General features: G+C 45.4%; 1 protein-coding gene across 3 annotated transcripts in view; it reads right to left on the bottom strand.

Annotated features, from left to right (window-relative positions):
* FAF2 (Fas associated factor family member 2) overlaps positions 1-13,864 on the bottom strand; it is a 34,753-nt gene that overhangs the window by 18,911 nt on the left and 1,978 nt on the right. Inside the window, exon 1 of one of the 3 annotated variants that reach the window (XM_075009435.1) lies at positions 5,755-6,266. The exons of the other annotated variants lie outside the window; for them this stretch is intronic. Within the exon in view, the coding sequence (XP_074865536.1) occupies positions 5,755-5,877 (123 nt within the window). The 5' untranslated portion in view covers positions 5,878-6,266. Of the gene's footprint in view, positions 1-5,754; positions 6,267-13,864 lie in introns of those variants that run through there. 3 annotated transcript variants of the gene reach the window in all.

The following is a 13,864-nucleotide window of genomic DNA, read 5'->3' as shown; positions in this document are numbered from 1 at the left end:
GTGGCCTGAAAAATTTAGTGGACATCTAGCCTCGGGATTGAATCTGCTAGCCAGACAGGTAGTAACAAGAAGGGCAGACATGCACCGGCAGTGAGGTCCAGAGGAAAGCCCAGGATCGTTATTCCTATCCAAAGCTGCTGAGGTATTAGGTGCTGGGGGTATCTAATAAGGAGCTGTCAGGTGTCAGAAATTGGAAGGTGCCCTATATTGCAGAGGACGTCTGCTTAGTGCTACAGTCCCCAAGGCCTAAACTGCGCATCATTCATTGCAGAAAAAGCCTCCTGAGGTCCAGAGGGTCTGTTAGCTGCATTTGGCTCACAAGTATCTTATCTGCCATTTGACTCCCAGTTCTGTAAAACAGTGAGACAAGCTGGAAGGCACCTCCACAAGTCATGGAGTCCAGGCTGCTGCATTCATGGCAGGACCCATCATCACCCTGACAGAAATTTTTTTTAAATCTAACCTGCCACAAACCCTTGAAAGGCTTCCTCAAGGCCTGAGCTCACAAACTGGCATTTGCAAGGCCAATGCTCTACACACTGAGCTACCCCCTCCTCCCACTCACTAAGTCAGTTCTCATTTAATACTTGAAAATATTTTGGGTTAAGCTCAAAGTAGGAAACCGACCCTTACAGAAACCCGACAAGCTCCAACCTGCCATGCAAGACGGCTTTGCTTTACTGCAAAAGGCAGCATGCTCTGGCTGCAATGGTGGAGCTGAAATCTGCTATATATTTGATCGCTTGTGCTTCTGCCTGAGGCTGTCTGTCCAAGAACTCCTCCTTAACGGTAAGAGCCAGGACCCCCAAAGTTGGTATGCTGCTTCCTCTTATCAAACTGAAAGCAAGGCTGGGGGTTTGGTTGTGCCAGGGCAATGGGATGTGCATGGAATGGAAGGGTTTCTCATCAAACAGAAAGGGAAGGCTCTGACACAAGGGACTGTTATACCCCAGAATGACCACAGGAGTTCAGCAAGCGTGCCACTAAGCCAGCCCAAGAAAGCCCCCTTCCAACACTTCCCAAAGCCTTACCCCCGAGCCCCCACATACCCAACTGCTTGTACTGACTCCCGCACCCCTGACAAGGGCCTGAGCAACAGCGAGTAAATCCTCTAGTCTGATATAAATTCCTTTGGGCAGTCCCGAGTTACAGTCACCCATTTCCTACATCCATGCACATGTCACTCCTGCCCATTCTTGCTCTTCCTGGACTAGATGACCTCCCAATCATTCTTTTTTCTTTTTTTTTTAAATTAAATTATTAAATGTTGCTTACTATCCTCCATGTTACGTGGTTCTTTTAGAGCAGATTGCCAGGCCCTCTTGAAAACAATTGGTTGTCCAGTTACAAATGTTCTGAGGACCAAGGGACTTCGGTTGCCATACTGAAGATGGATGGCTCATCTGTTTTAGGAGTCAGACTTTTCTCCCCACGTTCAAACACTTTGGATTCTCCCGGACTATCATTTGCCTTGTAAACAAGAGCAGTGCTCAAGATTAAGCACTTGGCCTAATCAGGACTCTGCAGCCCCTGAGTACTCCTGCTGTAACCATCCACCCTTTGCCACAGCTACAAGACTGGACTGTTTCCTTGACTTAGAAGAGTAGAGCAATTCAACCTATCCTTCCCTTAGGAGACTTCATGGTAATTCAGAACTAGTTTTCCTTAGCCTGACACCACTCAGTCATAGTGACCATACAAAAACACATTCACAAACCTTCAACTGTACCATTCAGGTCAGCACTAAAAAGTTCATCCACCCCGCGAAGTCACTCATATATGAAAAAGCCACACACCTGACCACCGCCCCCACACCTCAGTGTAGGATAGCAGAATCATGCTACTAACCCAGCTACTGCCTACTGGGGAGAAAAATTTTTTAATACTTACAGAAAAAGCTCTCCCGGCATGAGTAGCATTTAACTGAACTGGACAATGGCACAGCGGGAGCTACGTAGCCCCACTGCAGTAGCATTTCAAATGTAAACAAGCCCTCGGCCATTTAAATCAGGTGTTTTCTTTTTAGTCTGAGTATCACTCTTGCTCATCTGAGATCTCCCATTCAATTATACCTGCTTTTGTTGCGAAACTTATCTTTTGTCTCAGTTATTTTCAGTAAAAGTCACAGAAGGGTTGCAGGAACAAACCAAGTCCCAGAATCCATGACCCGCAACTTTACCAAAAATGATGGGGAGATAGAGGGAAGAGAGCTGGAGCCCTACTCTGGCTGGGAACACCACAGCTCCTCTGCCACCCACAGTGGCTGGGAGACCTGGGGCCCCTCACTAGCTGAGGGCTTCAACCCCACCCCCGCCCCCCCCCGGGCTGAAGGAGAAAGCGTCATGGAGGTCTTTCAAAGTCATGGAAACCGTGACTGACTTCCTGAGTTTCATGGCTTTAAGGGTCAGTTGCAAAAACTGCTGTCATTCAACTAAATTCCATACTTTTAAGCCTAGCCACACTTCTGTCATTATGAACTAGCCTTCTGAAACCAGGACACGGATAACAAGCTATGTTCCTCAGGGCATGTCTACAACAAAATCTTTTGCCTCCACAAGTGACATTGGCCTTAGGCCACCAGAGTCTGTATGCTGCTTGTGAACATGCATATTTAGCTCCTTTTATCTGTACTGTGCACGCTCACCAGGAGCAGCTGTGCCAATGCACAGCGTCCCAGGGACAAGCATCCCAGCACAACATGACACCATCCAGCACACTGCCTTTTGGGAAGTTTTTGCAATGTGTGGTGGGGCAGAAACTAGCCGTGCTGGGGTGAGTGGGAGCCACGTGTCAATTTCCCAGCTTCCAAGTCGTCTTTAGCCCACGTCTTTCCATGCAGCTCTTCTTGCTTTCTACTATCTCTGACACAGTCATGAAGCCTAAACAACTCTGCACTGCTATTCCAAGTCTTGCAAGCACAAGACAATCCTCCAGTGTAAGCAAAGCTACAAGAGCCACAGGGAATGAGACTGATTGCTGGAGGGCAGATTGCTGTGGGACACAGCGAGAACCACTTGGAGACTGTTGGTGGCATTTATGAGGCAGCTGCAAATGGCAAAGGTGCCACTTCTGGGCCTGAGAAATGAGCACTGACTGGCGGGCTCGTATCACAACAGTGGCTTATGAAGATGAACAGGGACTGCAGAACATTTGGATACACGAGGCCACGTTCCTGGATCCATGTGCTGAACCTGACCCAGCCTGCCAGCACAGGGACACCAGAACGAGAGCAGCATGGATAGTGACGACTCATACATGACTAAAACTGGAAGGGACCTCAAGAGGTCATCAAGTCCAGTTCCTTGCCCTCATGGGAGTGACAATCACACTATGGTAATCTGCAGTGCTGGATTGCAACCAGTCAATATGGAGACATTTTAGAGTTGCAAAAGTCACCATGGGAGCCACTGTCCTACAAGCGTACAGGGCTATTAGATGTCTCCAGTTCTGCAAGACTGCTCTTGGCAATGTGGGTCTCAAACTGCAGAGGAAAAAGACAACACATCCCAAGTATGGAACGAGATCACCTTGCCAAAGGCAAGGTTACCATATTAAAAAAGAGGACACCCGAGAGGGCCTGTATCAGTATCTACGCACTCACATTGTATTACTTGTTACGGTATATACAGTACATTAATACAACATGGGTGGGCAGATAGTGACACAGATCTACTCCTTCTCAGGCATGTCCTCTCTTTCGAAAGGTGAAACATGGTAACTCTACCCAAGAGGTATGTCATCAGAAAGGGCTACTTTTCTATGATTATGCAAGCATCGCTGGATCACCAGGGATGAGTCATCAATGTCCATGCTGATTTGCATTTTAAACACAGCCCTGTAGAAAGCTATGAGCAGGTGATCTCTTTCCCAACCAACCAATTCCCATTTGCAATGTTCAAAGTACAATAGTGATCCAAGGGGCCCCAGCCTACTCTCCACTCATGAAGTCACACACCAGCTCTCTCTTCCAGTCAAGCGGATGCAGAATGATTTGAACACCCTTTTGGTAGACTGAAGGGATGCTGAGGATGTTCACTCAAAAGAATGGATGGATCTCAGTGAGAAAAATATCCCAGTGCTTACAACTGCCTGCTTGGCCTACGTAATACCTCTGAAGAGACGGGGGAAAAGTTGCCATTGGGTGGGAGTCAGTGGGTGGACGCTGACTTTGAACCCCCAGACAGGAGGGCTATCAGATGAGCTCAGCAAGGAACTCTGGGAAGCTTTGCACAAGCATTTTAACAATGAGTCACAGTAACATGTTGTAACATACTGGGCTTTGTCCGGCCTACTAAGAATTGTGTGGTGCTTAGTGTACATCTACGAATATAACTGTAAAAGTAGCTATTAATTTTGTGGTGCTTACTGTACATTTACGATTAGACTGTGTCTCTGATCCTGAGTTGTGTCACACTGTATAACAACAAGCAAGCAGGTGCTTTCAGTCCTATTAGCTACTCTACAATATGTTATTTTCCAAACACGATTTTATTGAACAACAAAGCCAGTGCAAAGCAAAATACAAGTTAAAGGCAAAAATATTCAGAGCTGAATAAATTAATGAAAAAGAACTTTAAAAGGGGAAGGAACATTCACTTCCATTTTAGCTACTCATACAGCAACCATGGCTTTCACAGGTCAATGCACAGGAAGGTGTGGCTGCTTTTAATGTCTCCTGGGAAGAGTGGTCAGGACAAGGATGTGGCCCACCGATGACCCCTGGAATGCTGAGGGGGATGTAGGGAGGCACCGCACTGTACTGCTGCACGGACTGAAAAGGGAGCAATCCCGCACTGAACCTGTAGCTTCACAAGACACTGCAAATCTGTGCGTGCTGTCAGAGAAGCCCCACTACAGCCTGATGCATCTCTCTCTCCTTGTTCTGCACCCTTCTTCTGTCTGCTCTGTCCTTCATAGCAATTGCAAGATGCACCCTTTGGCAAGAGTCTGCCATATTCACCCTCCAGGCCCTCTGCTCCCAGTCTGATGCAGCACTGGCTTACATGAGCTCTGACCACACACACAGCGTTCCACTGTCAGTACAGCCACAACAGAAAGAGTTAAGATTCAGAACTCCCTTCCCTTTTTCCACAAAGTTTTAAAGAAGATGTGCTCATTGACAGAGCCAGCCATGGTGCGGAAAAGGGGGAGGGAATGGCTCAGTTACCTCAAACTATATTTGAACTGCTGCACTCTGGGTCCCTAATCTGAGAACATCAGAAATAGGGACCCTGGCAGGCAGAAGCAGCACCTGCCCCAGCTGGGGGAACAGCAGCAGAGTAATGCGCTTCCCCTGAGGCTTTTCTCTGCCACTGGTGGGGTGGTGGTGCCTGGAGCCACATGTACCTCTGAGAGCAAGGTGCCAGGTAACAGCCCCACCCCCATCCCCTTCATGCCCAAATCCTACAGCACCCTCCCTGGTCCAGCAAATTCTTTAATTTGGCATGCCCTGTTTCCCAGGGTTGTTGAATTAAAGAGATTCCAGCCTATCAGCACAGACTAGCAATGGCACTCAATACTCCAACCATTTTCCATGAAGTAGTGATTTTACAGATATTTCACACTTGCAGGTGACAGGCTCAGGGAGCACAGCTGCTTCTGGTCCCAAAGCCACCAGGACCCACAGGCTTGGGTTGTACTGCTGCTACTTCTCGTATGAGTAAGCTAACGAAAAGTCAATAGCTGTGTCCTGTTAGGTTTGGGGATGCCATCAGTACATCACTGTAATGGGAATAAATTTACACCCTTACCTACCTGCCATTCCTTCCTCTGCACTGATTTTGTCCACGTTCTACTGCCAGGACCCAGTGGACTGCAGTGGAGTTTCAAACAGTTCTGAGTCATGTCATAGTAGGAGCACCCAGTCATGTCCCCCATTCTACTCTTCTTCCTCACTGTTCAAACAAGGAGCTGTGACTTGGGCTTCTTGGTGGTATCCATGCTGGTATGCAGAGGGTGGGTTGGGTCTCTGACAAGTAGGCATATGGCTCTTTGTAAAAGCAACAGGTCTGCAACTCAGCACTGATCAATTGGAGGCCTCTGTGGCCTTCTGATATTCCTGCTGCAGCTCCCTTGCTTCCATGTGGTACTGCTGCTGCTCCCTGCTAGATCCCTTCTCCTTGCATCTGCAATGTAATCTGCTCATAGATGTCTTTCTCCCCACAGGCCCAGGAAAGCCACCTCCTTAGTTGAATTGCAAGCAAGAATGCATCTGGAGTCAGTAGCTGGTATAGTCAGTTGCACACAATGGAAAGCTGACAGGTGTGTTTGCCAAACTGGACAACCAGAAAAATACATTTCAAAAATCTGCAGAGTCTTAACAGGTTGATGGAAGAGGAGGCATCAGATCTTTGATCTCTGAGCAATGGAACTCACTCACAGTTGTGACCAGAGTGATTGTTTCCAGCACATTGAAACAGCAGTAGAAAGACTGAGAAAGATAACACAGGTAAAGCAGCTTCTACACTTGTATCGTGTTGACCTCAGTTCACTGACCATAGCTCAAAGCCACTTGGGCAGGTGGTGTTACTGCACTACAGTAACTGCATGCTTACCTAGGCAGGAGACACATCTAAGTGTAGACACATGCAGAAGTAGAAACAGTAGGTTATTACAAGGTGGCTTACTTTGACGTAATTTTGCAGTGCAGTGCAGATGTCAATGAATGTGCATTCTGGATGTGTTTGCCATGCACTGGACTTGAGCAGACACAAGCACATCTACTATCCTGTGGCCGTTATTTGTTCAGCCTTTGAGTTTCTACAATGAAGCATCTAACCCTTTGAACTGCATGTGTTGTGCAGCTCCTGATTACCACCTCTTTTAATAACCCTGAAATGCTGCTAGTTATTGCACATTTACAAGATTCAGAAACTTGTTCACACCTTTGTTTCTAGTAGATGAGGATTGCCACTGGGTGCTGCTAACAGGATTGCCTGCCCTGACATACCATTCTTTCCTTTTAAAGTTATGCAGTATACAGTACAGGTTGGACCTCCACCATCCAGCACCCTTGAGACCTGTGCAGTCCCAAACAAGGAGCTTTGCTGGACTAGGTGAAGTAAGGTCTCCGGGGCCAGGATGCTGCTGGCCAGGCTCCCCTCCTGGCTTCTGCCCTACTCTCTGCCTCCCACGCTGCCAGAAGGGAGGCCCTCCCCTCCTGGCCAGGATTCCCACCACAGGGCTGTTGGGAGGTGTCTCCACTCCCAGTCTGTCATTCCAACTTCCTGCAGCAGGGATCGGGGTGGTGCCTCAGCTTCCTGCCTGCCAGCCCTACTCTCTGCTGCATTTATTAACTCTATTCTGTCACCTTTTCTTCAAAAGCATTTCGCATTAGTGGTCCCACCACTGTTCCGAACAATGGAGATGTACTTGTGATAGTAAGAGACTTCCCCTAAAACTGCCTGCATAGATGCAACCTCAGGTACTGGCATCAGCACTCCTACCACCATGTTCCAGTGCAGAGGCCACATAGTTCAGACATGTTTATAAATTCTCTCATTCATTTTGAGCAGTTTCCCACTAAATGTTAAGGCCTGGTATAACTAAGTTCAAACTCTTGGTCGGGAGCCATGTTTAGACCATTCCTGCTGGCAAAATATTGATGTAGTATCTCGATTGCTTATATTAACAGCAAGGCTTTTTATTTAAAAAAAAATTAGCCAGAAAGACCATGTTAGAAATCTGAAATAAAAACTGCACTTCAGCTGCAGTCAGCTTTAATTTTCAGCATCTTTCATGTATCTGTCAGATACCTATCATGTAAAGGTTTTCCTGCAAATTGCACTATTGAAGCACATTTTACTAGTCTTTAGTTTCAAGTGCCTAAGTGACATTTTAAAACAATGCCACTTAACCATAATTATTGCTACACAGTAGAATCTCAAAGATGTCAACACCAGGGTTACAGACTTACAGATCAACTGGACAACCTTTGGAATCCGAAGTCAATCAATCAGGCAGCCTTCGAACAGCAAATACTGAAGCCCTGAGGTAGTAGCGCCACAGAGGCTGTGACCGCAGCTGCGGGATTACAGGGGCTGGTGGGGGAGTCAGGACTCCAGACCAGGAATCAGGGCTTCAGCCCTGCAGCTGTACTCCTAGTTTCAGCCCTATGGGGGGCAGAGCTTCAGCCCCACAGCTCCACTCCTGGCTCAGAGCCCCTACGGGGGCACCAGGACATTAGCTATGAGGAGAGCGCCTGTTTCAGTCCCAGTTCTCCCTGCAAGACCCAGCTCTGAGACCCCAGTGAGGCAGAAGCCTTCCATCAACAGAGAATCGACATATTGTACCTCTCTCTGAATTCACAGGCATTCTCCTTGTACTCAATTCTCTTTGCTTCTATTAGTCTATAAGGTGCCACAGGACTTGTTTTTTACTTCTTACTGTACCTTTGGACAAATATTAAGAGGTAACAAAAAAAACAACCAAGCAAACCAGCACCCACAAGCCGAACAAGGCAACCTAATATAGAGGCTCAGAACACGCTGAATGCACTATATAACAAAAACTTTCAAAAACTAAACTATCAAGAAGCACAAAAGCCCCAACAAAAACAAGCATCCAGAAAGTTCAACATTTGCCTCTTATATACTACTTCAACTTCTCATATAAGATACAGAACGAGATGAAAAAAAGGTTGAGCCTGCTTTGTGGGACAGTCAGTTGCCTTCATTTTTGAGGTACAGATTAAAATCCCTGAAAGCTTCTCAGATCAAAGCAGTGAGAAGCGGAATTCAATGTTTCAGTGGCACATTTGCTGAATAAGTTGGTACTAGCTTAAATAAAAGGGGCAGGAGAGATCATGTATTAGACTTTAAGGAAGTTGCTCATTCTTTGGAAGACCCATATGTTAAAACAGCACATAAAAGATGCAAGCCCTCATAACTGGCACTACTGTTAGTTCACAACCCACTGCCAAATTCCAGAGAATTATGTCTCCAAGGGCCAAGAGCATCTGACGTGTAGCAGCACAAAAGAATTTCAATCTTTTTAGAAAAGAATGTCTTTATAAGTTACAAGTGTGTTTATTCAGACTTTTTATGTGAATTGTGATGCCCAAAATAACAGAGGCTGCTTGCTAATGTTCCATATTTCCCCACTTCTTGGGCTAAAGAAATGTTGGATTCCTTTCAGCCTGCATGCCATTAGTTTACTTTTGTAGATCAGTATGTATTAAAGTTAGGTTCATTGCCTTTTTGAGCGGCAATATAGCTTTGAAAGCAAATTTATTCTCATCACTACAGGAACTATCCCATTCTGTTTCTGCAGAAGACAGCCAATGCTCAACCATCATCACATTAGAACACAGTCAAAAGTTTGAGACCCAGAATCATAATGAACGGGGATCAATAATAAAATCCTAGACAAGCAGCCTCACTTTGTTCTAGCTCCTAACAAACAGAACTGCCTAAAGACAGCCTTCAGCCAAATACAAATTAAGAACCTTTGATTTGCTCATACAGTACTGGACAGGACAAATTAGGGATACCAAACGCTTAGTTTTTTCCTTTATTCTTATACAAATTCTAACTAGCCATAAAACATAGCACTTATTAGCAACGAAGGGTCCTGTGGCACCTTATAGAGTAACAGAAAAGTTTTGAGCATGAGCTTTCGTGAGCACAGACTCACTTCATCAGATGCATCAGATGAAGTGAATCTGTGCTCACGAAAGCTCATGCTCAAAACTTTTCTGTTAGTCTATAAGGTGCCACAGGACCCTTCGTTGCTGTTACAGATCCAGACTAACAAGGCTACCCCTCCGATACTTGAGCACTTATCGGGTATTTCTTCCAACTCCATTAGGCACCGCTGCCCACTCTTAGAATGGAGTGAAAAAGGAATCACTGAAACAGTAGCTAGTCATCTGTTAGATACCCTCTCATTTTCTACACAGTCCTGTTTCTCCTTACCTGTTGTCCTATATCTTGTATTCTTTACCTTGTAAGCAGGGTGGGTGGGTGTGAAGTGCCTTGTAAATCTGTGGTGTAACACAGATTACTTTTTCTACTTTATGTTTTCATAGTCTTGTACAGACTATTCAGAAAAATTCAAATTTGTCTGTTTGGTTTGTGAAACTCATCCTTTGGGACATCTACCAATCTATCAAGAATGTTTGAAGTGTATTAAACACATTTATACAATGCTGCATGCCTTCACAACTCTTTACAAATATTTCAATATGGGGCAAATGACAAAGCCAGTCCAGCAGTTACAAAGGTATCAGACACTAGAGAGGATCAGACCCACTACTAGGTGTAATATGAAAGACGAGGCTGGGGATACTATCATGCAGTCCAGGGGTAATCCTACAGAAAAGTCAGCCCTCTGTACCTCCTCCTGTTGAGACAGGAGATGGTTCTGGCCACAAAGCCCAGTAGGGGATTCCATCTTTCATATTGGTCTCTGGCTAGTAGGTGTGTTGTAAGACTGAAATGTCTGTAGCAAAGCAGCTGTCTTGTCTCTTCTCCCCTCCAAACGGACTCAGTCATTTGGCTATTGCAAAGAGGGAGGAGGACTCAGTATTATATCCCAACCTTCTGTGGGGGGTTTTAAGTCATTGTTCACACCCTTTATGAATACTTTGAGTCCACGCTTTTATGATTAATAGCATTCTAAATGAGCTGCATGATATTGGTATAATTCTTGTCCATTTCACTTCTTCCCTCTGGGTTTTGAAGAAGTGAAACTGATCAGAGCCGCTGCCTGACTAAAGATTTGGGAACCCTGTACAAATTTTTAAAGCTTCATATTTGGAAGGTTATATTTACAAAATGAGGATAATTTTTTAAAATAAATTAAAGCTTCAATTCTACAGGAACTGATGGTTTAACATTTAGCTAGGGAACTGTTAAACTATTGCCACTAAAAAAAGTACACTTAATTTTATTTTCCCAATTAAGAATGTCTTTAGAACTTTATAAACATTTAAGAACTGATCAGTGACAAAAATTCATGTGGACCCTGCAAACCACACATGAATGGGCTCCTGCCTCCACTGTATCAATGTCTCTTTCCTATATGCTACCTGGGCTCATGACCTCCACTTCCTCCCACCATGTTCACATATACATGGGCCAGGCATGCTTTGCAAAGCACTCATGGGGTCACATCTTCAATATATGCTTTTTAACAGGCAAATGTTACTATATATGTGAAAAATCACAGCTAATGTCAAAACAATTGTGCTCCACATCCATAAACAAAAGTTGTGGTTGAGTGAAATTCTATGCCCTGTGTTGTACAGGTAAGATTACATTATCAAAATGTAACAGAAAGGTAGTTCTGTCAGTCTGCACTCCACCAAAACAAAGCAGCAGAAATGTAGCACTTTAAAGACTAACAAAATGATTCATTCGGTGACGAGCTTTCGTGGGACAGTGATGAAGTGGGTCTGTCCCAAGCAAGTTCATCAGTGAATAAATCATTTTGTTAGTCTTTAAAGTGCTGCATTTCTGCTGTGTTGTTTTATCATCAGAAGGGTTTCTTCTGGCCTCAGGGAAAAAATGGCTCTCCTACTAAGTCTCCATTTTTCAACAAGAGCACTAGAATAAACTGGGTTTTATTTGCAAGATAAGCCATTTTGAAAACATTTCCAAAGAGATGGTTCCCAGTCTCAACAGCAATACGTTCAAATTGCTTTGGCTAATGCTACTGTGAACTAATACTGGAATGCATAACGTCATGCAAGCAGCTTGGTTTTGGTGAAGTCAATGGTGAGGGCTCAAAATCATGCTTACAACAGGATACCAATCTCTCCATAGTTATTTATACAGTGCAACATTTGAGGATAGCACTTTACAGACACAAGTGACTAACCCCTGCCTCCCTACATAACTAACTTCCTCCAGTACCCTCAGACAGGGATAGTCTAGTAGTTTAAATGCAGAACTGGGAATCTGAAGGTCAGGAATTATTTCATATTCTAACTCAGGCTTTATTATTTGTATTACAGTAGCACAAAAGTAACTCCTATCATGAACCGTAACCCAATCTAAGTAATCAAATATTCCTTGCACAGCACTGGGCAAGTCACTATGCTTCACCTTGCTTCAGGATTTCCTTTATAAAATGGGAATAATTATTTTAATGTCCAGAAGGAGGATTAGTTAAGAGCAGGACTGGGCAATATGATGGAGGCACTTCACCAGGGTTAGCCCCTTATGTGCTGACAGCACTTTATTTACCTGCACATCCATAGGTACAGCCACTTGCAGTTCCCATTGGCTGCTGATCACTGTTCCTTGCCCGTGGGAGCTGCAGGAAGCAGTATCCAGGTCCATGCCACTTCCTACAGCTCTCATTGGCCAGGAACAGTGATCAATGGCCAATGAGAGCTACAAGCAACAGCACCCGCAGACACGCGGGGTGATGAAAGAGCCAGCAGCCCACTGGGGCTAATGCTGGCAAACTACATCCAGCCCACGGGCTGCTTATTGCCCACCCCTTGTGATGAGTCAAAGCACCAAGCTCCTCAGTAGCAAGGTGCTACTGAAATGCAAAGTAGTTGTACCATTTGAGGCACCTGCTGAACAATACTGACTAAACAGTGGATATTGAAGAGCAGAAGGTTGAAAAGGTAGGGTTAAGAAAGACAATCAGCATGGTCCAGGAGCAACAGCCTCAGTGCTTAGACTATAATTCATGGCTTTACAAAGAGCACCCAATTGAAATTATAATTAATATTTACAATAACAAAATCTTTACTGTACTTAGTTTTGCTACTGCTAACAGGTTTATGAATAGCTGCAATTAAACTAATTGGTTTCTCAATTGCCACTTTGCTGCATAACAAAATTCAGAAGCAGCAGTAGCACCAGCACTGGAGTTGTCTGTAGATTCACGATGACAAAACTGAATCAGTTTACATGCAAATTATATTTGGAAGGCTATTTGGGTTACAGATTCTCCCCGTGTAAGAATCTTAAAAGAAGACTGGCTACATTTCTACAAGGTATGTCCTAGTTACTAAAGCACGTAACTAATGTACATTCTGTCCTGACGAGTGCAGGATAAGAACCTATGCCAGGGTGGGGCAACTATCAGTAGTGGATGGCCACATAAGTGTCCCTCCTTTACCTCATTGGGCAGCACTAGCCCAGAGAGCACTGGGATTCCACCTGCCTCTCCCCAGTGCCCTCATCCCCTGCCCTTCTCACACACTAGGGAACTAGAGTCCAGCACTTATCTGCTTCTCCCTCCCAGCATGTTTGGAGCATACAAATCACCTGATTTGTGCTCCATCCTAGGGATGTTAGATTCCATTTAATTGGTTAACCACTTAAACAGGTGTATGTGTGGGGAGGGTCCAACAGCACTGCCACACACAGTGCACTCGAGCTGCTCTGGCCCTCTGGAACATCTCTTCTCGCGGTGCTCATGCAGGTAGGGGGCACTTTGACACTGCTAGATCAGTCTCCACCGACTGTGTGTGTGTGTGTGTGTGTGTGTGTGTGTGTGTGTGTGTGTGTGTGTGTGTGTGTGTGTGTGTGTGTGTGTGTGTGTGTGTGTGTGTGTGTGTGTGTGTGTGTGTGTGTGTGTGTGTGTGTGTGTGTGTGTGTGTGTGTGTGTGTGTGTGTGTGTGTGTGTGTGTGTGTGTCTCTCTCTCTCTCTCTCTCTCTCTCTCTCTCTCTCACACACACACAGGGGCAAAGGCACTCAAATCAGGCCAGAGCAGGCCCAGTCTGTGGCAGGAGGACCACTCCAGCCTGCCTCCCCAGGGCCACCGTGGACAGGCCTACTCTGGCCTGCCTGGAGTGGCCCTGAAGCAACTCCTGGCCACAGTCTGTGGGAACTGCTTCAGCCCCTACCAGTTAACTCTAACCAGTAAGCCGTACGCTTTAACATCCATACTCTGTCCTCA

This window comes from Carettochelys insculpta, chromosome 15 (assembly GCF_033958435.1).
Source record: "Carettochelys insculpta isolate YL-2023 chromosome 15, ASM3395843v1, whole genome shotgun sequence".
NCBI classification, from domain to species: Eukaryota; Metazoa; Chordata; order Testudines; family Carettochelyidae; genus Carettochelys; species Carettochelys insculpta.
The sequence above is the reverse complement of the archived record's forward strand: the minus strand, read 5'-3'. Positions and strand labels throughout refer to the sequence as shown.